General features: G+C 42.2%; 1 protein-coding gene across 4 annotated transcripts in view; it reads left to right on the forward strand.

Annotated features, from left to right (window-relative positions):
- Adam12 (ADAM metallopeptidase domain 12) overlaps nt 1-27,182 on the forward strand; it is a 315,670-nt gene that overhangs the window by 62,062 nt on the left and 226,426 nt on the right. For 3 of the 4 annotated variants that reach the window (XM_027409112.2, XM_035442147.1, XM_027409111.2), the window contains exon 3: nt 16,223-16,296. In XM_027409112.2, coding sequence (XP_027264913.1) covers nt 16,223-16,296 — 74 coding nt within the window. Of the gene's footprint in view, nt 1-16,222; nt 16,297-27,182 lie in introns of those variants that run through there. The other variant, XM_035442148.1, reaches the window with a different exon arrangement.

Below are 27,182 nucleotides of genomic sequence, written 5' to 3' on the forward strand. Positions count from 1 at the left end.
TGGATCTCTGAGTGTTCGAGACCAGCCTGGTCTACAAGAGCTAGTTCCAGGACAGCCTCCAAAGCCACAGAGAAACCCTGTCTCAAAAAAAAAAAAAAGAAAAAAGGGATAATCCATAATGAAAACAGGCCAGTTAACCTGGCTATAATTCTATTCACAATAATCTTCAATATCAAATGAAATTTGAAATCATTAAATTGGTGGAACTAAAAGGAGAGATAAACCAGACAGGCTTTCAGTGGAGATTTCTGTTAGGTAATAGCTTAACATAGTAATAATAATAATAGTAATAATAATATTTAGATTTGGTATACTGTGTTAATGAGGGTAAATATAGCTATTATTCTTATATGTTCCAAGTGGGAATACCACTTTGGAAAACAATTTGGAAATTTCTTATAAAGCTCAACAAATAATTGTTATGTGCCACAGGAGTTCACTCTTGTGTGGTCTCCTAAGCAAAACAAACATGTCTAATGCATCATGAAAAGTGGGTGAATGAACATCCTGGCAGCTTCACCATTAGAAGAAGTATGACTGAGGAAGACTTCTGAACTTCCAAGATAGCCCTTTCACTTACAGATTACTATCAATTCTAATCACTATGGTGGGAGAATTTTAGAGAACCTGGAATCCTTGCCCATGTGCACAATGGTCAGTGTGATAGGTCATCATGGCAATGGTCTCACAGTCAGGAAATGTAAAATTTGTTATGAGCCAAGAAATCAAGCCAGTATGATTGTTCTTAAAGCTGGTTTGCAGTGACGTCAGCATTCAAACACATCTTTCCTTCCTCATCCCCTGGCCTTGCAAATCAAGGTTGTGCCTTCTAATGTAAGGTTTTTTGATGGGCCAGAACAGCCTTCCTTGAGAAGTGGCCTCTTGCACACTGTTATATCTCTCTTCTCTGTCTTCTTTCTCTTTGGATCTCAGCAACTATTTAGCTATTCCCACTGGTCATGTAAGACCAACTAAGCAGGAAGAAAATGGCAGCTAAGCCTGGAAAGGCCATACAGGCCTGTCTGTGCTTTTCCTGTGAGATGGCAGCAGCAAGGACACAGCTGTTGTTATGTTAATGACACACATAGCTCAGCAGAAGCAAATACAACACCGAAAGGATGGTGACCTCTAATGACAAATGGGATGACCCAGCCTACTCGTAAAGAGGAATTTCTGCTTATTGAAACAGATGGGGTCCAAGTGCATACAGAGAAACACTAACTTTGGGAGCAGGGGATATAGTTCAATTGGGAAGAATATTTACCTAATATCCTGAAGCCCTGGGTTCAATCCCTAGCTTCAACCACATAAACCAGACATGGTGTGTGCCTGTAATCCCAGCACTCAGAAAGTAAAAAGTTCAAGAACATCCTCAGCTACATGATAGGTTCAAGGCCAGCCTAAGGTACATAAGACTGTCTGAAAAACAGCAACAGAAACATTAATCTCTCATTTGTTAAAATGATTAACACTTCAGGCACCAGAAGGATTTTTTTTATCCTTCTGTGTCTTATTTTTCCAGGACGGGAGTTCTTGTAGGCTTCCAGACTCCTGCTTTGTCCCATTCTTAGCTTACAATCTCCTCTCCTTCATGTCCAGACTGATCCTCACCCATACTCCTTTGTTCCCCTGTGAAAGCTACCTCTTTTCCCACATCAGTATCTCTGTGCCCAAGAAGTAGAAATTAGATGCAAGACAGAATTTACAGTGTTAAGAGCACAAGTGCACATGGTTCGGCTTCACTGTGTGAGGATGTGGTCTGTGACAGTCGAGGAGCCCAGCCCTTTTCTTCCTAAATGTTTTCCAGCACTGAGCTATAATCCATGGTGATGGAGTGTCGTTTTTTGAGAACAACTGACTATAAATCATCTTGTCTGATGTTTATGGAGATCACTTCAGGCTCATAGTCCCCTCCTTCTCTTCCACCCTTCTGTATCTCAGACCCGCTCCTACTCATTATCTAAGCATGTTCACCCCAAGCAAGGGGTGAATTCTTTCCATCTCTCCACGTTCTTTCTTCTCATCATCATTTGTTTTGCTGAAACCCATTTATCATATTCAAAATATCATAAAAGACCAATTACTTTCTTAAAAAAAATGCTGATCTTCCACTTTTGGTCCAAACTCCTTGAGCTCACTCACAAAAAGAAGAAAGCAAGACTGTATCTGTGACTGCCACAGGGATGAGCTAGTGAGAGAAGTAAGGTCTAAAGGCTGAGCAGTTCACTTGCAGAGTCTGGCACCAAAACATGCTCATTCGCTCTGAATGGACAGCATGCAGTGGTCAAAGCATAGTGGGGGTGAGCATAGAGTCTAAGGAACAATAAGAGAATTAAGCCAAATGATTATTTGACTTAAGCATGGGAGTTGGACAGCCCCAGGAATCCCTGTGGAGAACACACTAGAGATTGTTGCTTCTCCAGAGAATGTTGAAACTTTAGATAAGCTCAGGATGTTTTTGCACACATTTGGAACTGAGAATTTCTCTTAACTGGCTCAAGCTGTCCCATGGTCATGCTACATGCTACCCATACATGTTTGTTTCATTTGAAAAGGATTAAGTAATTACACCCCCATCACAGGGAACAAACTCTAAATCTAGGAGGCAAGGGTGTTAACTGTGTCTTCAAGTTAGGGGGAACACAGGGGAGAGCTTGCAAGCCACAAAGTCTGCATTTTGGTGGGAGGAGAGTGGACAATATGGTGTTCGTCTTCTGTGTATTTCTCGGGGAACTCATGTCTTTCCTTGGCTCAGGATTAAGTACAACCTTGATGACTGTCCTCTGGGATCTCGCCAACTAGTCACACCCTCACAAGTTGTGACCTCATATAAACATACCCCTCTCTCTAAGAAATTACCAGCCAACAACACTAACCATCATTCTGTCATTCCTGTTCCTCATTCTACCCCTAGTGTTTTTACTTTTAACTTAGAGACACGAAGATTTTAATTCCTTCCCAACCTCACTGTCCCTTTCCATGAGAACTGAAGAGGAATCTTTCTGATCAAGTGTATATCATGCCATTAATGTAAGTACATTCACCCTGACATGTGTTGAATGCCCTTATAGTTTGGCATGTGCCCCCCCCACTCACAGGTGGTCTTCAAAAGTACACAACATATCTGTTTGCAGATGGAAATAAAATAACAAGAATGGAAGCTATGAAAGCTGGAGTACTCTTAGCACTCAGTGAGTTATAGACCATCTGTTTGAACACAGCTATTTAAGAAGGAAACTGAAGCTGGAGTTCACCCAATATGGTGCTGTTAACATTTGGGCTGGATCATTCTTTGCTGATTGTAGGTAGGGCCTGTACTGGCTTTGTAGGGTATTCAGCAGTCTGATGGTTAGCTTCCAAACTTGATACAACCTAGAATCACTTAGGGAAGAAAGTCTTAGTGAAGACTTGTTTACATTGAGTTGACCTGTAGTCCTGCCTGTGGGAGATTGTCTTCATTAAATTAACAGATATAGGAAGATCCAGTCCACTGTAGGCAACACTATTCCACAGGCAGGGAGTTCAGAATCATGTAAAAGTGGAGAGAGCAGTTCCTGTTAGAGGGCACAGGATTTTAAGAACTCAACCCAACCTGAAGCATGTGTGGGGTGGAATGGGATGGACATCATCAGTACCATTTCTTAACTGCTCCCCTATATGGTTTCTGGTACCAACTCTAAGCTGTACAGATGCTTTCAGCAGAATAGTCATCCCCAAATTCTGGGCTTAACATGATTAGCTTTTCTTCTCAAGCTGGATCATAGTCCTATAGGCCTTTATTAACGTAGAAATTCTCCATTCTTTCAAACATCATTTAAAATGCCCCTCCCATCATCTCCAACTGTTTTTAAGGGGAGACAGAGGGGGGTTCAAATAGCTAATGGTCATCCTCCAACCATCCGTTTAAAGCAATGAGCATAACACCATAGTTTCCTGTTTGTTTTTGTAACCATCCCCTGGATGGGAAGGCACATACAGGTGTGTTCCAACTGTTCACTATGAAGTAGGCCAAGCAGCTTGCAGTTTCTGCCTCTGCCTGCTCTGAGTTACATCCCTAGATGAATTCTTAAGAGTGGAATTGTTGACTCAAAGCCTTGTGCATTTCTAAGGAATATGATAACAATTTCCAGATTGCCTTGTGGAAGGTTGGGCCAGCTCACACTTCTACCAGCTGTGCATGGAAATTCCTGTTTCTTGGCGTCCCACCAACACTGGCGTCTCATACTTTAATAAATCTGGCATGGCCCTGGGCAGCTACCAGGTTGGCTAGAGGAGCTACAGTGGTAAAAGCTCTCAATAGTTTGAACCTGTGGGTCACAACTCGAAGGATAAATCTGTAGGCAAAGTGACAAGGTCTGTGGTCCACTGAAAAGCCCGTGAGAAGGTCTGGTGTGGGGAGATCTGAAACAATAGCAGGTCCTATGGAGCAATAGCAGGTCCTATTGAACAATAGCAGGTCCTATGGAGCAATAGCAGGTCCTATGGAGCAATAACAGGTCCTATGGAACAATAGCAGGTCCTATGGAGCAATAGCAGGTCCTATGGAACAATAGCAGGTTCTATGAAGCAGTGGGTCACAGAAACTGAGCTAATGCTCCCTGGGACAGAATTTATGGACCCAGAGGGTACAGGTCAAAAGGGGAATGGGGTTTCCTGGGCTCTAAATTATGTGGCTCGTATAACTAGTCTAAGTGTTGCTACATTTTAAGTAGAACCCGTATACCTGACTGGCTTCCTGAGCCAGTGTAGACTGATTGTCAGATAGTCACAGACCTCAATGAAAGCAGTTGAAGGAATACAAGAGAGTAGCCCCACAGGTAGGTTTGGGGAAGGAGGTAATGACTTAGGATCACTTTCATGTTAACTGCATATTAAAAGAAGTTAAAATAAGAAACAGGGAGGTGTACTCCAAACATAAAAATATTTTCAGCCTATACTTGGTTCCCAGCAATTCCCACCCAGGGATGATGGGGTGAGTGGGGGTGAGATTCAGTCTGCTCTTCTCCAGGTTCAGCCCTTCAAGACATCGACTGCCGGGAATTGATGGGTCAAAGAAGAGAAAGTGTGTGTGTGTGTGTGTGTGTGTGTGTGTGTGTGTGTGTGTGCGCGCGCGCGCACGCGCATGCACGTGTGTGTATGGATGTTTATGTGTACATGTGTAAATTCATTTGTGTGTTTGCACAAAGTGTGTATGTGAATATATGTGTACATACATGTACATGTAAGCAAAGGCACATACATGTATATGTGTATATACATTCATCTATTCATATGCATGTGTATGTATATATGTGTGTGTACATATGTATGTCTGTGTGTGAATCTGTTCATGTGCATACACACACATATATATATGTGTGCATATGTATGTATATGCACATGTATGTATGTGTGTGTATATTTTTGTGTATGCATGTGTGTGCATGCATGTGTATTGTATGCGTATATGTGTATATGTGCATACATGCATGTGAATGTGTATGCATGCACATGTATGTTTGTGCACATATATGTATGTGTGTGCACATGCATTGTATGGTATGCTTGCACATGTGTACATGTGTTTTTGTATGCTTATGTGTGCATTCAAGTATGTATGTGCAAACAAGGATTTGTGTGTGTCTCTGCTGTTCAACATTTCATCACTACACATCTTTACTTATCTCCTGTCCTCTATGTCCATTATTTGTTTTCTTTGTTGTGATTTGGTTTTCTTTACTAACAGCATCTTTCTAGGGTAGGAGAAGAATTTAAAACCTGTGCAGGTGGAATGGCGGCAGAGAGGTGTGGGCTCTTGCTGGGAAGATAGGAAGTCAGTCCTGTGCACCTTTCACAGTGTCTCCAGATTCCTTTTCTTATTCAGGTAACTTCAGTTAACAATTTAGGTGTGGCTCTTTGGAGTGATTTCTCTCAGTCCTGTCAGGAGAAGAAAAAATAAGTGCATGGTTTTGTGTATTTCGTGATGAGGTACTATGGCTTGCTACAAACCAGAAACTGGATTCATTTCTTTCTTTCTTTCTTTTTTTTTTGTTTGTTTGTTTTTTGAGACAGGGTTTCTCTGTGTAGCTTTGGAGCCTATCCTGGCACTTGCTCTGGAGACCAGGCTAGCCTCTAACTCACAGAGATCCGCCTGCCTCTGCCTCCAGAATGCTGGGGTTAAAGGCATGCACCACCAACGCCCTGCCAGAAACTGGATTCTATGTAAAAATAAGAGTGTTGTGAGACAAAAAGGATGGAGGTGGGGCCGGAACAAATGTTCTCTGTGAGTCCCAGAGAGTGCTGCTGTGTGCCAGTCTTGACCTAACAGTGACACAAGTGGTGTCCTTTAACCACCCAGCTGGTGAACCATGTACACAATGAGGAGGTGGATCTTAGATCAACTGACAATGATGACGCCGCCCTCTGGAAGTTAAGTGATGGAGCTTGAGTTTGGCCCTACTTTAGCATGACCCTAATTAATTGGGGGAGAAGATGAGTTTGTTGTCAAAAAAAAAATGAACTCTGGTTTCCTTGTTGAGTGGCTAGTGTGTTTTCTGCACCACTTTACCCTCCAGGAATTGGCAGGAGAATCTTTAATTTGAACTAGATGGCCGAATAGAAGGTTTTATGCACCCTGTCCCAGCAGAGCCCTTCCTCTGTCAGCAGGGAAGCATACACACGCGCTTTTGCTTATATAGAATATGTCTGAGTAAGTCATCTGGAAACATTGATTCTTACAAAGAAAAGATTTTTTTTTCAATAGACATTCTATATCTCTAGGAAACCAGGGGATTTTGGTTTTCATTAGTTACAAACCTTATTGGTTCATTATAAATTATGCAGTCACACACTCAGTCGATCTGTCAGCTGACTGACTCCCCTTGTCCTCTCTTTTTTCTGTTGTCAGCTCAACATTGTTTAGTTTTATCATACAGTTAAGTTAACTATCTCTCTAATATGGGTTTTGTAAGGTCATTCATAGGAATGGAGTCACTCTCCCCTTCTCTCTGGGGGACGGGGAGTGAACCCTGAACATCCTGGCCTTCCTCCCAAAGCAAAGACATGTGCAGCCATGGCTGTGATCTCTGTCTTCCACCCACCTCCACCCAACTTGTATCATGTTGGTCCACATCCTAGAGTCCTCACAGTGACCTTGTCACTGACCACTGCTTTTCTTCCACTCCTGAGGTCCAATTTCAAATTAGGCACTCCAGGATGGCTCCAAACACACTAAGGTCTCAGTAAGCACCAAGTGTAATCAAGCCTCAGCCTCACACAGGCTTTGTCTTTCTATTTGTTCTGAAAACATCTATGTTAATGGTGAGTTTAAATATCAAATTTGCCAATGTAGTATCAGCAACCATGTAACTAATAAAGCCATATTTCCAGTCATATATATATATGTATATATACATATATATACATATATATATATATATAATGTTTTTCGAGACAGGGTTTGTCTGTGTAGCTTTGGACCCTATCCTGGAACTAGCTCTTGTAGACCATACTTGAACTCACAGAGATTCACCTGCCTTTCCCCCCCTGAGTGCTGGGATTAAAGGTGTGTGCCACCACCACCTGGCTCTAGTCTGAAATATTTTAATGATCCTGAACTTTGTAGTAAAGATCAAGATTGGTATCACGGTAGATCATGCATTTTGTGTGGTGTGGAGATCTATCATGGGAACATGTGAGAAAGAAATAAACAGATATTTCATAATGGACAGATGGCATAAATCCCCAAAGCCTTGGATCTGTACTGTTTTGTTTTTCATGGCTGGAGGTGGAACTCTCTCACCTTTATGACCTTCCTCCAGTTTCCTCCCTCCTTGTCCCCCCTCCCTTTTTCTTTCCTTCCCCTGTCCCTTCCTCCTGCCCTACTGTTTTCCAGTATCAGAGACGAAGCCCCAGATCCCTGTACACTGGTCACTGAGTTCCAGCCGTAGCTCTGATTTCCCATTTTTCATACAAGAGAGCTTGGCCTGAGTCTTGTGGGGGAATTTTAAAAGTTGTCTAAAATGTCAAAGAGCCCCTTGGCTAGTGAGGGTGCAGCCATGACCTTGAGTAGCCCTATGCCAGCCAGAGCATGCAGTACAGCTGAGAGACAGAGAGGGTGAGAAGCAGAGAACCTATGTGCCCTATTCATGAAGGGTGCAGGGGATCGGAAGACATATTTTTAAAAATGATTTTATTTATCATGCCATGTGTGTATTGATATGTGTGAATATTATGTGTGTATATGAGCATATATGTTACAGTAGATGTATGGAGGTCAGAATAAGTTAGTTCTCTCCTTCCACCTTTATGTGGTTTATGTATTGTCAGGCTTGTGTGGGAAGGGCCTTTACTCACTGAGCCACCTCACTGGCACTTAAGCTTAACTTTTAGTTGACTAACCTTTGTATGTTTTTACTGAGCATGATATAATATTTTAGTACAGGAACAGTATTTTTTCAGTCTATTTCCATACAGTCCACTGTGTGACGATCAACCCAAAATATTAGGGTAAATGTTTCATCACCCCCAAGCTCTGGTCATTTCTTTGTAATGGGAACATTCAAAACCCTCTCTTGCAGCCTTTTGATTACGTGGTACAATATTGTTTGATTTGGGGCCAAGGACTGCAAAGACAAAGGCACTCATAGGCCCAGCTAGTGTTACAGGGATGGTGAAAGGGCCAAGCCTGGGGTTATAGACAGCACCGTTCCCTGGGCTAGAATCTGGAACAGTATAAAAGGAGTGAGGTGAGCATAAGCACTTATTGCTCCCTGCATCTTGTCTGTGCGTGCAGTGGGACCAGCTGACTCCAGTTCCTGCTGCTGTGACTTTCTCTCCATGATATAACCTCTAAAATATGTGAGCCAAATAAATGAGCCAAAAAAGCCCTTGATTCTTTACACTGCTTTTGTCAGGATATTTAATCACAATAACAAAGAAAGACAGCAGTTCAGGTGGACTGAATGCATCTTCATTTTACAATAGTCTCCACTGTAAGTTTATCAGTTTATAACCCAGACACAGATTGAAGGGCAACTACATAGGGCTGATTGGAAGAGGGTACATGTGATGAGGACCATGTAAGAGCAGAGAATTTCAGACAGACCACAGAAAAAACCACAAAACTCAAGTCAATATGAATCTAAGAGGATAGTGTGTCATAGCAGCAGTGTGGCCCCAAAAGAGGGTGGTTATAAGAGGGAGCAGGGACCACAAGATGAGGAGTGCCCTTGGAGATGTTTGGAGGAGGCATGAGTTTTAAGCACAGAAGCATTGTGGTTGCTGATAAAGAGTGTCATAGGACAGGGCTTTCTGGACAAGTGTCAGGCCCAGGTGAGGAAGGGGACCTGAAGACCCAAGGTAGAGGGCCTTCGTAAAGAACCAAGTTCCCATGTGTAGCACTAGTCTTTGAGGGTCCATCAGTGTTTTATAAGGAAGAGTTGAATCCCACTGTTCATTTAATGACAGATGTTATGGAAGGGTCTCTCTGTCCCAGGATTTATCTGGGTTGGAGCTGGAACTCTTTGCCCATACAGAAGACTGGAAGGTCGTCCAACCTAGAGAAATGTCATACCTAAAGGGACTGAACCCTGTACTCTTCCTGAGTCTTAAGTGCTCAGGGCTGAACCTGAGACTGTGTCCACTCCCATGCTTATCCATTCTCCCAATTCCAGAGGGTCTCCTCTGCCAGCGTCAGCCTGCACCCTCTCTCCTCATCTTCTGCTTCCTTTTATCTCCAAATTCAGAAGTTCAAATACTCAAGAAACAACTGACAGGCAAGCAAAGGGCAAAACTGGTGACACTCATTCTGCATGTCTCAATACCATGACATGTGTATTCTCTTCACAAGATCCGTTTGAAGCTTGGAGGGTGAGTTTTCATGTCACAGTTAGAAGGGGTTTACAAAAACTTAGCAGTTAGCCATAATCCTGTTTGTAATAGAAGTTGTTTGCACTTGGCTTTGCTGAGTCCACAGCAACTTGGCAGTGCCACTGTGATCGATAGTGGTTCCCTTTAAAGGGCTTCTTTTATTCTACTAATGTTTATTTGAAAGCAATTGCAGTGATGCTTGGTAAATGGCTCTTGGTCAACACGAGAGAGATGTATTCTCTCTAGAAGACAGCTTGCGTGCAAACAAACTAGCAACTTAAGCTATTAACTTCCTCTGAATGGCAGGTTTGAAATGGTGTTGCTGAGGGGGAAAACAAAGCAGAGTGTGAATGTTTGCAGACATCAAATTAGTTAGATAAATGAACTTTGAATAGGAAACCAAGCTTTCTGGTTAATACACACCGTGCATGCTGTGTTTTTGGAAGGCCATTCCGGAAGGCAATTCTGGAAGGCAATTCTGTGCTAGACTATAATATTTTTAATGCCACGATTGTATCTGCACACCATAGGAAGTATTACCTTTAAGCTATTTCAAAGCAAGGTGAAATTTAGTGATGTATGCTGCACTGTATCCACACAAGGTTTTATTCGCTTCTGTCTGCTTCCATGACGGCCTTCACATACAGATCACTTAAAGTCATCTTCCCATGTGGAAGAAAGGAGAAAGCTAATTTGTTTCCAGCCATCAATCCAGGATTGGCCTGAAGCCTGACTCATAAATAGACCCTCAATTAATAAACATATAACATTGCTTTATGAAAATTTAAAGAAAAACAATTTACGATAGCCATTTAGATCTAAGTACAAAAAGCTTGTAAAAAGAGCTTCGTCTGGATAAACTGCAATAAATAATAAGTGAAATGGTGTCTCCCTGCTGTCACGCTGGGAAGTTCTATTTGCTATTGGGTTTCTCTGAAGAAGACACATTCCCATTTCATCAAGCAGAATGGTTTATGAATAGACATTTTACCTCTCAGATCCTACTGCAATCTTCTTAACGATGTCCGTTTTGAATGTTTCTGTAAAAAATGGCCTTGACTTAGGTGACTTAAAACAGTGTCTGTTTCTTATCTCCCAGTTCACTGACCTGAAGTCCAGTGAGTGAGGTAAGGCTTGACTCCAAATCCCGACAAGATAAAGAAGGCAGCTCAGACAGCCTGCATTTTGGAGACACCAAGGCAGGATCCTTGGAGGTGTGGCAGAATCTGTTCTCTGTGGCTTGGGGCCAAAGTCTGTGATTTTTTTTTTCCTCCATGTTCAAAGTGAGCAAGGCAAACCTGTGGAGACGCCTCAGTAGTCTATAAATTACTTATTCTGAAAGCATGAGTTTGCTTCTCGTGTCCTCTGGAAGGTCACAGCAGAGGAGCTGGAGGCAGCTGGATAGGTTGATCTGCATTCAAGAATCAGAGAGCAATGAATGCTTGTGCTCATCTCACTCACTCCTTTTATAATAGGGTCCTAGATCCTAGCCCAGGGACTAGTGCTACCCACAGTGGGCACTTACCACCTCAATAACCTTATCAGTAAGTAGCCCACAGAGACATGTGTAGTGGTACATACTTGTAATTGCAGTGCTGGAGAGGCAAAAGAAGTAGGTCTTGGGCTTGCTGACCACTAAGCCTAGTCTAATCAGTGAGCTCCAGGTCAACAAAGAGATACTGTCTCAAAAACAAAAAATAAAAAGCAAGGTCGATGACACCTTAGGAACTATACCAAGGTTTACTTCTGGCCTCCATGTGCACCTGTATACATTTTCTTAAATATCTACTTATGTGTCACTCCCATGTATACTCCCCAGAGGCAGAAGTGAGCTGAAAAGCTGTAGTGTGTCTTAGGCCACAAAATGAAGTGAGAGAGAATTCCCAATAAAATTAATGAACCCAGTATTAGAAAGTAAAAATAAAAACCTCATTTCCTGTGTGTGTGTATGTGTGTGGGGGTGTGAGGGTGTGTGTAGGGGGGTGAATGCACGCACGCATGCACACTCGAGTGCACATATTGACAGTGCTAGGTATCCAACCCTGGGCCTTACACAAGTTAGACAACTATTCTACCCTTGTGAGACAATTCCAGACCCTTATGTGTCCACCAAAAGCAGCTTTTACTGTGGAGAGTTTGTGCTCTGCTAACAGCTGGACACATGCTTGCTAATACCAATTTTCCACTGCAAAAATAAAGATCACCAACTCATGGATAAAAATCACTTTCACTTATGTAATAACTAATAGGCCCCAAGCCAGGGACCTCCTGTGATGGCGCTGCAGTGCCTTAATTCCTCACTGTGCTATCCTGCATTTATTCAGTTTTGTCTTCTCTGCATTCCGTGCTGTGCAGATCTTGCAGGCTGTAGAGCTAACACGCTAATATTAAAGTGGTAATCAAGATGCCTCTAAATATTCATAGCAATAAATGCCTCCCTTGTGCCCCATGAATGCCAGGGCTGCAGTCTGAAGCATTTATTTAGTGCTGGAGAGGGACTTGGTTATTCCTGAGTTCCCCTGAATGCAGTATTTTAATATTGTTGCTATGCCTGAAAAATGAGATTCCCCTGACCTTCCAGCATGGATGGTTCAGATGGATGGTGTTGGCTCTGAATGGGTCCCTTGGAAAGGATGACCTCAAGGCTGTGATGAGAATGGACATGGCTATTGAGGGTGATTCTCTGCTCCTGCAAAGCCTGGTACCAAGCCACTGCCACATGGCCTCAGCTTCAAGGACAGGGTCAGGTTTCTCTAAGTCATTGAAAATTGTGTGTATGTGTGTGTGGGCCTATGTGTATGGTGGGTATATGATGTATATACAGTGTGGGTGGGAGGGAAGAAAGAATGGTAATTTTTATCTGTGGATTACTGGTCTCTTGTTTCCAGTAGAAGATTGATATTAGCAAGCAAGTGTCCACCTGAGCAGCAGAGCACACACTCCATGGTAAAATCTGCCACTGACACTAAGTAAAGGGCTGAGGAGGTGGTTCAGGGGTAGGAAGCATGAGCTGTAATTTCCTGGAGAGCAGTATCACATGTTCCAAAAGCCAAAGATTCTCTGCCTGTCACTAATGGTAGAAATAGAAACTAAAGTCTCAGGCTGTGAATGGATCACCAGATAATGGCACTTGTCTCTAAGCCAGAGGACCTGAGTTCAAGACCTAGAATCCATGTGATGGAAGGTGAGAACCAATTCTGGCAAGCCATCCTCTGACCTCCACATGTGTGTCATGGCACAGACTCCCAACAAACAAATAAATGTAAAAAAATTTAAACTAATAAAGCCTAACACGATGTATTTTTATACATAACAATTTTTCTTACCTGACCTTTTATTTAATTATTTTTGTCCCATATCCATAAAGTCATGGAGTATCAGAAAAATGTATGCTGTAACAGAGGGAATGTGGTCCATTAATAGATTAGAAACAGCATATAAATCCCCAGTGAAGGCAGATAGACAAATCCCACCATCCATAGAACCTATTCAGTTTCAGGCATGACACAGATGTGTACAGAGAGGTGATCAGAAAAAAATCAGTGAGCATCTATTTACATGACTGTGGATATAGAAGTTGTTCACACAATGGAATATTATAAACCTATGAGGATTAACAACACATGAAACAAACAATCCTTACATATGAATCTACAGGTATAAGATTAAGCAAAACTAACTGAGTCTTAGAAAAATGGGCTGGGTGTGAGGCTAATGCTCAAAACTGACCAAAACCAGTTTTATTCAGAAATAGATACAGTGGGAATAAGTTGTAAAGGAAATCAATATGTCAATTAATATTAATTAGTGATTAATAGCTTTAGGATAATGGTTTCCTCTGGTAAGAAATAGGTGGGATGTAAGCATGAAGAAAGGATGCTGTAGATTGATTTACATCCCTGGCCCAGCCAGATCCATGCACTGACACCTTGACCCTAACCTTGGCATGTGGAACATCTGGAGGCCTTTAAGAGGCTGCCTGGATAAACTGAGGTCATAGGCTACAGTAATGACCTTTCCATCACTGTGGCCAAAATACCTCACAGACTATATTAAGAAAGAAAAGATCAATTTTGGCTCTTGTTTTCCATCTTCATAGCAGGGAGTGAATGCTGTGGTGGCTCATCTTATAGAAGTAGAAAGACATTGGTAGAGCTACTCACCTCAAGAAGAACCAGGAAGCAGAAAGTGAAGCGAGGACCAGGGCCTAGGAATGACCTTAGGCCCCACTTCCTAAAGGTGACACAACATCCCCAATAGCACCACCAACTGGGAATCATGCATTCAAAACATGTATCTGTGATTCACATTTCAGATTCAATCTGTAATAGATGGGTAGGCCCTAACCTAGCAAGGCAGTGTTTTCATAAGAAAAGATTGGTGCACAAACACGCAAAAGACAGCATGAGCCTACTATGGACAGTACCATCCCTATGCAGGTAGACCTGGACTTTACATAACGAAGGTAACTGAGCAAGCCAGGAGAAATAAACAAATAAGTAGCATTCCTCCATGGTCTCTGCTTCAGTTCCTGCCTTGCTTCCCTCAATGATAGACTATAACCTGTAAGACAAATAAGTTCTCTCCTCCTCAGGTGTCTTTTAGTAATAGTGTTTACCACAGCATCAAACAAGCAAACGAGAAAATGGGCTTTTAATAACTCTGGGTATAGTCTATATTTCCATTTGTGTAGTATGTACCCTATGATTGTTTTATTGTTTTAAAAAGTACATTGATGTACTTTACGTATTTGTTTAGAAGTACTTTCCTCAGTTTAAAAGATAAAATTATAGTTACTGTCTAGATATCTTTGGCATATTGATTAGCATTTGATTGATTGGTTCGACGAATATAGTTCTTTGTGCATCCAACAAAGGATGTAGTTCTATTAGGTGATTCATCAATATGTCATCTTAAGAAAAAGAATGCTGGGCTTTATGGTCTTCAGTCAATAACAATTAGGAAAATGGGTGTAAGCAGGCTTTTAAACCAAAATGGCCAGTCAGTGAGGAGTGGATTGGAATGGAAGTATCTCTCCCTTTTCTTTGAACTGGTTGTCACCTTGATAAGATTTAGACTCTCCTTGGAGACTAGCATCTGGACATATCCATGAGTGATTACCTAGATTAGGTTTGCTGGGGTAGGAGGCCCCACCCTAAATGTGGGCAGCACCATCCCCAGGACTGGGCTGCATCCACTGATATGTGGATAAATGGGTTAGCGGAGTGAAGCAGGGGAGGGATGGCATTAGAGCAAAGGGAAGAGAGGTCTGCAGAGCCACTTCTCTAGAATGGATGGATTCCTGCCTTCACTCCCCACCTTTTACTTACCCAGCACTTCTGTGGACATTGTAAAGAAGGGCAAACAAACACTGATCACAAGTAGTATAAGGTCCCTTCCCTTTAAGGGGGAAAGGGCAGAGTAGCAGGAGATTGGTGGTGAAGTCATGTTTCTTCTAATAGATGACTTTTCAGCTGATTCCAGTAGACAGAAAATGCATCCCAGGTAGAGAAGCCAACACATGCAAATTCTCAGAGCACCAAGACAACTCTGGTGTCCCAAGGGCAGGCACAGCCAGGAACTAGAGTCAGGCAAGGAGGGAGGAGGGCAGTGTTTCCTGTCATGGAGAGGACATGGGAAACTATAGGCTGAGTTCAAATCCTGGTATCTTATAAGTTCAGTAGGAAGCGAGCACAGGTTCATGCAAGACTGAGGATGTTAAGTGTCCTTCCACTGTTGGAGAATGGATAGGAAGAAAGGATAGGTAGACCCAGGAGAACCTGGGTTCAAAGTGTTTACAGGAAGAAGGCACATGTTGAGTGAGGAGTGTTGCCTATGGGATGAACAGGAAAGGGGGGAGAGAAGGGTAGGAGGGAGTCGTGGCAGCAGGAGAGGGGCTTTAGAGAACAGCTCTTCAGGACTGTTCATGCATTCAGTAGAGGGGGTGGGTGAGGGCCAGGGAGCCTGGGAGAGGACTTCAGGATTTTCTGCCATGAGCAGGTAAAGAATAGAGATGCCCTTTTTGGAGTTGGGGAAGATCAAGGAAAGGGTTGATGGGATAGGCAGAATTTATGATCAGAGCTAAGCGTCTAAAGGAAGAATAGCCAAAGGAAAAGAGTATAAAGGCCACGTCAGGGCCAGGAGTTCCATTTTTTTCAGTTCTGTCATTCTGGTCCTTGGTACTTGGAGTCAAAGGAAGTCCCCAAGAAGAAAATCAATTTTTCTCTTCCCCTCCCCTCCTCTTTCCCTACTCCTCTCTCCCTCAAAATCAATTTCAACAGCCCCCTCCTTCTTCTCCACTGACTACACTGATGTACAGCATCAGGATATGGGCGACACAAAGCCAAGCTAACTCTTCCTGCTTACCTTTCAGGATCATCCAGATGTGCTGACTGTGCAGCTGCAGCTGGAGAGCAGAGAACTGATCCTGAGTCTGGAAAGGAATGAGTAAGTCAAGTTCATTCTTGTTCACAAAGTGACTGGAGAAAGTTAGGACACTGTTCTATAATCTACGTTGCCATTAGAATGTATTTGATCTCATGAGCTTGCTCCAGTGCTACACACTTCATCTTATGCTTTTATTTAAAAATTTGGCCCCTTTAAGAGAGAAATTATACATTTTCAGAAAATAGTGCACTTTTTTTTTTTTTTTTTTGCTTTTCTGAGAGCATGAGTATTGGCATGGCATGTTTTGTTAATGGCTTCTCAGGAGAGAAATAGTGTCTACTGAGAACTCCTATTTGAGTGTCCTTTACCCCTGCCACTGGAAGAGTGTGTGTGCATGCATGTGGGCGCACACACACACACACACACACACACACACACAGGCCCTTCTACAAGTACCACACTTATAAAGGGCTTTTCTTATCTATTTAATTCTTACTTTAGCTAATGAGGTCTTCCAAAGAGCAATCTGTGTTTAAAATAATAGCTCTATTTGCCAGGTATCACCTGGCTTAAAGCAGGAGAGCTTTAAGCTTCCCCCTTGCAGGAGAGATAGCTTCTCTCTTCCTTGCTCTTTGGTAAGATGGGGTGGGGGTTGAGGAGCTGACAGAGAAAGGAGGGAGGACATCCACCAGGGATATATAGTCTCAGAGACCAGAGCCAGTCTTCGTGGCAACAAATCAGGCTGTTCATCATATCAGAGCTTGAGTTTGTGGCTAAGAAAGTCCTGTGGAAGAGACTGTCCTGACATTCAGCATCTAAGGCCACAAAGCACTTTAAATCGGTATACGTAAAATGACAGAGCCTGCTCCCAGGGATCTGCAACCTGCCACTTTGCATTTCATCTTACATTTTTACCACTCTTTACCACCTAGTGGATCAAAGACTTGGAAAACAGTGAATACATGATATGTTTTAGCTTGTATCCTGATGACTTGAAAACAGAGGTTTGGGCACATGGATTGAATATGCAGGATAATGAATAAAAAATTATATGCTTTTATGTATCTGACATTGGAAAGTAAATATTTTAAAGATGTTTTTAGACATTGTAATTAATTAGAGTGTTTGTGTGCACTCATGTGTGCACAAGTGCGTGTGTGTGCACCTGGGCATATCAATGTATAAGCCAGAGGCTGACTTCCTCAATTGCTCTCTCCACTGTGCTTTTTGAGACAGAGTCTCTCACTGAGCCTGGAGCTAAAACAACTAAGTTTTCCCTGGGAAATCCTCCAGGATCCTCTTGTCTTTGTTTCCACTTGCAAGGATTGTAGATGTTGGTTCTTACTTGGGTGCTGGGGATCCAAAATAAGTCATCTCATTTATATAGCAAGAACTATAACCACTGAGAAATCTAAGCCCCTGTATTTTTGTCCATGTAGGAATATTGTGGTATATTTGTTTTTTTTCATTGCTGCATGTATATGGCTTTGAAAATATCTCCATTGAGGTAACTAGGGGATGTGGTTAGAATGTAAAATGTTCCTGTGTTTGAACACTTGGCTCCCAAATGGTAGCACTGGTTTGGAAAGTTGTGAAACCTTTAAAGGTGGGGCCATTCTGGGGAAGGTGGCTCACTGGAGGCAGACCCTGGGACTTTATAGCCTGTCTTGTTTGTCACTCTCTGCTTTCTGACAGTGGGTGCAGTGTAACCAGCTGCCTCAAAGTCCTGCCACCATGCCTTCCCACAATGATGGACTGTGCTCTCCAACGGTCAGAGTAAACCTTCTTCCCTGAAGATGCTTCTTGTCAAATATTTGGTCACAGCAATGATTTTAAAAAAAGCTAGTATTCTACATGCTCTCTGAAAGACACAGGAAAAAAACCAAAAATCTCATAAGGATATCTGCAGAGTTACGTGTCCTCTATGGGCTGTTATGATTGGCCACGGGGCTTAGAAATGTTTGTGTTGTGCATGCTCTGGGTATCTAGCTGTTGGAGGAACATTCTGCCCAGCACAGGGGAGGCCTAACCCTGAGTTTTCACATGGTCTTAGGGTTGCAGAGCGGGAAAACCTTATGAAATCGTTTCTGCTTTTACTGCAAAGAGTCTGTTCTAGAACAGGAGAGAGAACACTGCGGAGCAGGGGGAAACCAAGAGCAAAGACAAAATAAACCAATATCCAAACCCTGGGTGCAGGGTGAGGGCAAAGGTGGATTTTTGTCTTATAAGCATGGCTTTGCTTTGGTCTTTGTACAATCCCATGTACTATCATTTCACTGGACATCATTAACAACACGCCCTACCTTATAAAACACTGCCTTGGCCTCATCTGGTTCTCTGGGTTTGGAGAGTGGCTCAATCATTCTGCTCATGCTCCTTCTGGACGTGATTCACCCTCTGTTACTGGAGATAGCATAATGCAGGCTGACAACAAACAAAGGATAATTTGTGTGGAAAATCATCTCAAAGGTGCCCTAATTTATCCCTGTCCAACCCTTTAGGCCTTTCCCAAGATAACCTCAGATTTAGAAAAGTTAGAAACGTGAAACTCTTCTTAATTTCTTTCTTCCTAATCTCTTCCTCAGCCTGAATGTTTAAAGTGTGCAGATTATGGGTCTAGAGAGATGGCTCAGAGGTTAAGAGCACTTGTGGCAGGACCTGGACCTGGGTTCTGTTCCCAGCACCCATAATGTAGCTCCCTACTGTCTGTAACTGCAATCCCAGGACATTCAGTTCCCTCTTCTAGCCTCCATGGGCTCTGCACTCCCAAGGTACACAAATATGCATGCAGGCAAAGCACCTATATGCATAAAATGAAAATAAATCAATCTTTTTGAAAAGTATATGGATTATTTGGTGTATATTGTAATCTCCACACTCAGGAGCCTGAGGCAGGAGATTCTCTATAAGTTCAAGGTTAGTATGGTCTGTATAGAGAATTTTTAGGTCAGTACTGGCTAAAAAGAAAAAAAACTTAAATAAAAATCTCGAATAATATATTTAAATTTAAAATACATGATGAGAACATAGTCTATCTTTCTGGACACTGTAGCTTTGATTGACTGACTACTAGTTGTACCAGTTTTATTTTTGCAGTGCTGGTAATCAAGCCCAGGACCTTGCCTGTGCTAAGTAAACATTCCTCACTCAGTTCCATCCTCAGTCCCCACCTTTGCCAACCTTAAAGATCACATTCTGTTAAAAGTAATGTTTTCATAATTAGAATGTTCTGGTATTACTTTTTAATGATGTTTTTGCCCAAATATTCAGGGTGACCTTTTTAGAAGAAGGTTACATGTCTATTAAAAATGAAGCAATGAATACCCCAAAATGTACAATTTTGTGAGTAGAATAAAGATGTTATGATTCTCCTCATGCTGTCAGACACAAAAGGTAATTAATCATGTACCTTATAATTAAATTTTAATTTCCATAGCCTTTGGCCCAGGAAATCCAATTTAGAAAGTTTAGTCAAATGAAGCTGTTAGAAATAAGAACAGGTTATTTAAATATTTAACACCCAGGACAGTAGAGGGCCTGACCAATCAGATGGCCAGCTTGCTACAGCCTAGGAATTAGCCCCAGGTTCAAAGCCATTTCACTGCTGAGTCTCTTCCTCAAAATTATGTTGGAGGGAGATGATTAAACTGATGAAGAACTTTACTGTTGAAAAAGAAATTCTGCGATGTACCCCATGTAAATATTGTGTTAGGAAATAATGTACATGCTGTTCTGTTTTTATTTTTAAATAACTGCATGCCATATAACTCTGGATACAGGAATTATAAAAGAAGGCTTTATTGTTTTACAATAAGAAAATGCAGCATTATAAATTAGGAAAGAACTTCACTTAAAAAGTTTTAAAACATAGACATAGGAATGTCTAAAAAGGGGAAGGATGACATGTGTGCCAGTCATGAAAAGACATAGTGCAGGACCATTTTTTTTTGAAGACCTTTGAATGCTCTCTAGCAACTCCCAGAGAGAAAAAATGGCCTACCTATTGAGCACCAAACCCCTGGATATTCTGAAATCTGCTATAACTTAAAAAAAAGTGCTCAGCAATTAAAACTGAACTAAGAGTGGCTTTGGTCCCTTCAGTCACAAGAGCTTTCATCTAAAGCTGATGCTGGCAGTATACCCTCAGCCTTCTCAGTCTCCTCTAAGGTGAGACAGTTCTTCATATAGCAGAACCGGATTCTTACTAAAATACTCATTTCAGGGAATCTGTTTGAATTGCCTTCTAGCATCCCTAATTTGTGCAGAGATCTGCTGGTGGCTTAAAATACATGTTTGTGTAGCCATAATTGAATGTTTAAAAAAACATTAAGATTCCCCCGAGCAGCATCTATCAGGACTTTGCTGTCTGCCTATGGGACAGCAGGGACCAGGTTTTAGCTGCTCTAACTCCCCTGCATCCCCATGGATTCCCCAGCCATTCCTTAGTGTTTCAGAACTGCATCTTTGATCAAAATGCTTGATGGGGCATGCTGACCAGCCTAGACATCTATTTTATTTTCCAATTTTGTGTTTTTTAAATTAAGAGCACCAGACCCCATTCAACACATCTCTCAGCCCCAGGGAGCCTTCAGTCTGCAAGCCCTGTTCCACCACTGATCAAAGGTGGTTGCTGTGGGAAATCCACGGAAAACTAAATTTATACATGGGGACTCTCTGAGCACAAAGAATGTCACTATTGATTTTTATTCTGTCTGGAACAATTCCAGACATCTCCAAGGAGCAATTTTAATTAGTACTTTGCTCCAGAACCATAGCAGGAAGGGTGTTTAAACATTGTTTCATGGTGGGTATAAGTATCAAGGAGGATGTTTGTTTTAATTTGTGAGATTATAATATAATAGCATTTCCCCCTTCCCTTTCTTCCTTCCAGACTTTCCCATATATCCCCCCACTCTCCTTCAAATCACAGCCCCCTTTTCATTGATTGCTATTGCTCATGTGTGCATGTCCCTAAATATAACTCACTCAATCCAGACAATATTGCTTGTATGAATGTTTTCAGGGCTGACTGGCACTGGACAGTCATTTGGTGTGCTCTTCCCTGGGGGAGAGTACCTCTCCTCCTCCCAGCTTTCCTCAGTTGAATTATGTGTAAGGTTGAGGCATTGTGGGCCACATTCATTTTTGCATGTTCACTGGTGGTTCCTTGTTCAGCTCACACTTATCAGCTATGTTGGAGAGATTTTATGTGAGGGATGTTACTAGAAGACTTACTCTCTCAGAAAACTCCCTAATCATTTGATTCTCCAAATCTTTCCACTGCTTCTGCAATGTTCTCTGAGCCTTAGGTGTGGGAGTTGTTCTGAAGATGTATCCATTGGGACTGGACTCCACAACTCTGCATTTTGATTGGTTGTGGTTTTCTATAGTGGTCTCCTTCCATTGCAAAGAGAAGTTTCCTTAATGAGAGATGAAAATTGTAATTATCTATAAGGACAAGTGTCTATAGATTGTTGTTAGGGATTATGCTGCTTTAGTAAAATAGTGGTTATAGATTCTTCTCCAATATTCATGACTTTGCCAGGCTGAATGGTTGGCTGGGTTTCCAGTACCAACCATGTTTTTCTCTTGTTCAGTTCAATTGGATCTTAAGTCCAATTAGACAGCTATTGGTTACCACCAAGGTTTGTGTGCCACTACTACACCGCTAGGGTTACCACAGAACACTGGTTATTTATAGGTGTTATTACAGGCTACTTCATAAGTGTCATAGATGGTAGGACTCTTGGTTGCCTGCCCACTTTGGAAGCTTGCATGGTGCCTTCTGTTGTCATGCAAACTAATCCTCAGGGAAAGAGCATTCAGGGGTCTCTGGGTCCTGTTTCTGAAGTACATGGTGTCTTTAGCAATAGGGAGATACCTTCTACCTCCAAGGGACCACCAACAGCAACAGAAGTAGGCTCTATGTTTTGGGGGTCTCTTGGAAACCCATAATCAATAACTCAAAAGACAGCTTCTCATGTCTGTTAGCTTTGGCTTCTTGGAAGAAGTACCACCAGCCCAGATGAGAAATGTTCATTAAAACAATGTATGTGTATTCATATATCGAATTATGCATATTTTAGGTATGTAGTTAATAGTATGATTCCTTGTAGCTTTTTCAGACATCTTTATTAAGGGTATTTTAGATCATTCCTCACACTATACCATACAAAGGAGAGAAGCGTGGCTGCTATGGAGATAGCATTTGATGGATTAAGACTTGGCAAAGTGACCATGTAGAGGATGTTAGATCATCATTCATGCTGACCTGGATTATGCTAGACAGCTGGAGAAGCTGTTGCTCATTGCCTTAGGGCAACATGTGCATTCAGCTTCACCCTGGCCCATGGTTTTGGCAGTAGTTGCTGTAAAGACAGAATGGGGTGCCCAAATCACATCTCCTGGCAGCACAAAGCTGAGGGGATAAGTGTTCCTGACACGGCAGGATCTGAATCACAGAGATTTCTACACTTTGGATCAATGGGCCAAAACTAACAAGATGAGATTAAGTGGGGATAAATGTAAAGTCATGTGCTTGAGTTAACAGTAAAACAAAAACAAAAACAAAAACAAACCCCTACAAGTTCGGGAAAATTGTCCAGTAATCTTGTGAACGAGACTGTTGACTCAACAGGAGCCTTCAAGGCAACATAGCTGCAGATAAGGGTGTCTTCCATGGAGTATTCCCTACCAAGGAGGAATGACCTAAGGTCAGAGGGAGGGTCTTGATGTCCTGCTACCATCTTCCACAGTTTGTTAATCACAGGCACCACATAAACCCTTATAATACTAGTGAATGATGGAATCTGCACAGCCTGCAGTAATTAGACATGAGTCACTAGCAAGTAGACCACATGTCCTTCAGTGTATAGGGGACAATTCCAAGAGAGGAACTTTGAAACCCAACTGTTGGTCTGCAGAATGGGGACAAGGTCTGTGCACGGCCAGTTGAAATATTAGTGCTCACGTTATCACCAATGCTCAGTTGTAAATGGTTTCAGAATGGTTTCCCTGTCATAACTATGGTACTCATTATTTTATAATACTACACTTCTGGCTTCATCCTGTGCTCACTTTACTCTTTGTGGATGAATGAAAAAATGGGTTTTACCTGTTCTCTTCCTTAAGACCCGGTAATGGCCACACATCTCAGTTCTGACCAGACCTGGATTATCAGGAGTCATCCTTTAGGAGCTTTCTATAGGAAGGATTTTAATTTCCTTGATATTCTCAACAACTTCAGTTGTAAAATCTTTGTGTGTGGATTCTTTGATCCTTCTCAGAGAAATCCAACCCACCTGTAGAGCCATGAGCTCTGACTTCCTTGTTGATTCTAAGTGCTGGCTAAATGAAGGAACCAAAACTCTTGGAAACTTGGCTGCCTAGATTCATGGCTCCACCTCCCTGCTTCCCTTATCCTATTCACAAATCCTCAGCAGCATTTTGTTAATCCATTGTTAGTATGTATTCAGTCACTTACTTACCTCATCATTTACTCACAAATATCTGGTTAACATATGATGACAATAAACACTGGAGGTGTTAGAATGGTCTGACATGGTGGTGAGCACTGGAGATAGAACTATGAATAAGGTGAAAGCCTGGTCTTTTACAGACAAGCCAAGTAGCCCAACACTAGATAGATCGTGGCAAAAAGTGGTAGAAAAAAATCAGTGGTGCTTCTAGCCAAGGAAGGAAGGTATGGGATACCAGTCTGGCCTTGAGAAAAAAGATGTATAAATGGCTGACATTCAAGATGTATGTAAATAGGCATCATTCAAGTTATCTGGGAATAGTCATGAAACAGGGAAAGTGGGCAGATAATAGAGGCATTCAAGAGAGAAGGAAGGCTATGCAAAGGTCAGAGTAACGAGGAAGGGAAATGCCCCAAACAAGTATTTCCTTGTGCTGGTGAGCATGATGGGACAGAAAGAGGCAGCAAGCCAAGCTGGGAAGGGTCTTCTGCTCAGGTAAAGACCTAGAATTTTCTTGTGGTGGTGGGACAGCATGAAAGACAAGCCTCTGAGTAGGGCAGTGGTATGATATGGCTCAGCTAATTCTAACTGTGTGGAAAGATGCTATTGGAGGATATAAAGAGTGGGCATGGCTGTTGTTGCTATGGAGGGGAAGGAGATGAACCAAACGAGTGTCCTCAGACAGAAGAAGTTGCTTAGAAAACATTGTTGATGCAGAAAGGACTGAACTTGAGGGACATTTGAACAATTGGGGGCATGGGACAGAAGATTCCAGGGATGGATGACTCTGACACACGAAGTGCCAGGAGTGCTGCTTTGATCAGATTAAAGAGGCCTAAAAACATACCGAGGAGTTACCCTTGGAGCAGTGGTCAGAGGCATAAAGATATGGATTGTGACTGTCACAGTCTTGTAAGATAAGTGGGCTACGTGGAACCTGGTGCTAAGGTGACCTGTGGAGGGTGATGGGGAGCTGAACAAGGCTTTTCCTTTGAAATTCATGGATTTATGCAGCTGACCTCAGTATAGAGTAACATAAACCTAAAGTGTAGCTATCATAACCAAAGACAATGCCCACTCCATTCAGCTTTTAAGCAGCTCCTACAACAGGTCGGACTTCTTAGTGTGTAGGCTTCTTCTAACACCTCTTCCACATTCCTCCTAGTCTGCATCCATGCTGTGGGTACCCCTCTTCTAGAAGCTTGGGGGGTTCCTCCTCCCCAAACCTGGGAGATTGTTTCTAGGCCACCAGTGTTGGCACCACTGGGGTGCTTTCTAGGAAGGAAGATACCTGCCTCTACCTCTCTGTAGGGTATGGAGATCTATAGTTTAAATGCATTTCCTAAGGTCATATATTCATACTTCAGGCAGATAGCACTAACCACAGGTGGCTATTTAGTGAATATTAACCTAAATAAAATTAAAATATGAGGGTTTGGTGACCATGAAGGGAATAGCCATCCTCAAAGATAGATCTGTTGTTCAGAGCTTGGATTAGCAAGGAAATATCCACCTATAAGGTGCTTCTAGTCTGAGGTTCCTGATGTTGTAGCTGATGCATTTCCTAGTTGCCCCAGTGAGTGTTGTCTTCTATGAGGTGTGACCGCATCTGTTCATCTCACCATGCCCTGTGCCTCAGAGAACCAGAAGGCTCTAGGGGGGCCACTGAAATACACTGAAATGGATGGATGGAAGTCTAGGAGACAGTTCTGTGAGCGTGAGAGTCAGCTGTGAATTGAAACAAGCTATGCCAGTTTCAGTCATCTTCTAACTAAACCAAACTCATAAGATTTTGGTAACAGTCTCTCAGCCTTAACATTTAAGAGCATTTTAATTAAGCTAAATTTTATTTCCTAATACTTGCTGAATTCCTTTGAGTATCTCTTCTCATTTGAAGTTGTAAGACACTGCAAAAGGTCAGAACACCCTTTTAGAATGTTTTGTTCACCCACCTGACTTAATATGTAAGTGTCGACGTGAGTTAGGATCAACAGCGTCTCTTCTTGTTGCAACCTGTGAGTGTACCATCCTTAATCAGGTTGCATGAGAGATGAGGACCTGCAAATGATGCTTGAAGATGAAGTAGAGAAGCAGATTTCCATATTCATTTTCCTCACTTCAGCTGCTCAGCATTTGGACCACATACAGGATGAAGGTTTGCCAATGAGAATCCTGCAGTAAAGATTTCTATCTATGAAACTGCATCCCAAACAAATGGTAATGGCAATCTTGTCTTTTCTAGATGATCTCTGGCCACTGGTACCCAGTGCTACCTGTGGATGTCATTGTACTGCCCCTGTCCCTGTACCCTAAGCATGGCTGGGTGGTTGTACAGGTGCTACATGAGCTGGTTTCCTTATGGCAAGCATCTGTTTTACCTTTTCCTGGTTGTCATTTTCTCTACATAACAACCATGCATTTTTGTTCATGTGTGTCACTAAGATTCATCAGTCACTTAAGACAGCAAAATTAATGTGCAGGTAAGCTTGAAGTTTAATGCAAATTTCCGAGTTTGTGGGCACTGATTCAGCAGCTTCTCAGGTTTCTACAGGAGAGCTCAAGTGCCGGTAGCTCTGTTCAGAAATGTTGATTTCAAAGTCATTATCTTGAATGGACAATCCAGAGTGTGAGTTCACTTATATGAATGCCCTGGTTTCTTCTCTGTTGATGTGATAAAATACCCTAGACAAAAGCAACTTAAGGAAGAAAGGATTTATTTTAGTTTACAGTTACAGACCATGGTGAATAATAGCCAGGAAGCCATGGCAGGAACTTGAGGCAGGAGTCATTACACCCACAACTAAATCAACTTCAGCCTCCTCCTCTTCCTCCTCCTCCTCCTCCTCCTCTTCCTTCTTCCTCTTCCTCTTTTTCTCCTTTCTTCTTCCTTTCTTTCTTTCTTTCTTTCTTTCTTTCTTTCTTTCTTTCTTTCTTTCTTTCTTTTTGTTTTTGTTTCAAGACAGCGTTCCTCTGTCTTGCCCTGGCTATCCTGTACCTAGCTCTGTAGACCCAGCTAGCCTAGAACTCAAAGATCTGCCTCCTGAGTACTGGGATTAAAGGCATGCACTGCCACACTCAGCTTCAACCATCTTCTTACTAGGCTAGTTCCTTCAGAGTTTACTAGCATTCTCTCAGCTTTTACATTTAAGCTAATTTTAATTTGGTTAAATTTTGTCTAAGAGAAAGGGATATCCACATTCTGCTTGGTTGCTATTCCACACAGCATTGCCTCTGAACAAGGAATGCACTTTACAGCCAAAGAAGTGCAGTAGAAACCATGAAAGGTGCCTCTTTCTGGCTAATGCCTCTTGTTGGCCAATGCTCTTATACAATTCAGGATCACCTACATAGGGAATGGTGCTACCCATATCACTGACAATCAAGACAATCCCCCCACAGACAAACTCACAACCCAATCTAGGCAGTTTCTCAATAAGGTTCTCTTCCCAGAGAATCCTAAAATTAACC

This window comes from Cricetulus griseus, chromosome 3 (genome assembly GCF_003668045.3).
Source record: "Cricetulus griseus strain 17A/GY chromosome 3, alternate assembly CriGri-PICRH-1.0, whole genome shotgun sequence".
Lineage (NCBI taxonomy): Eukaryota > Metazoa > Chordata > Mammalia > Rodentia > Cricetidae > Cricetulus > Cricetulus griseus.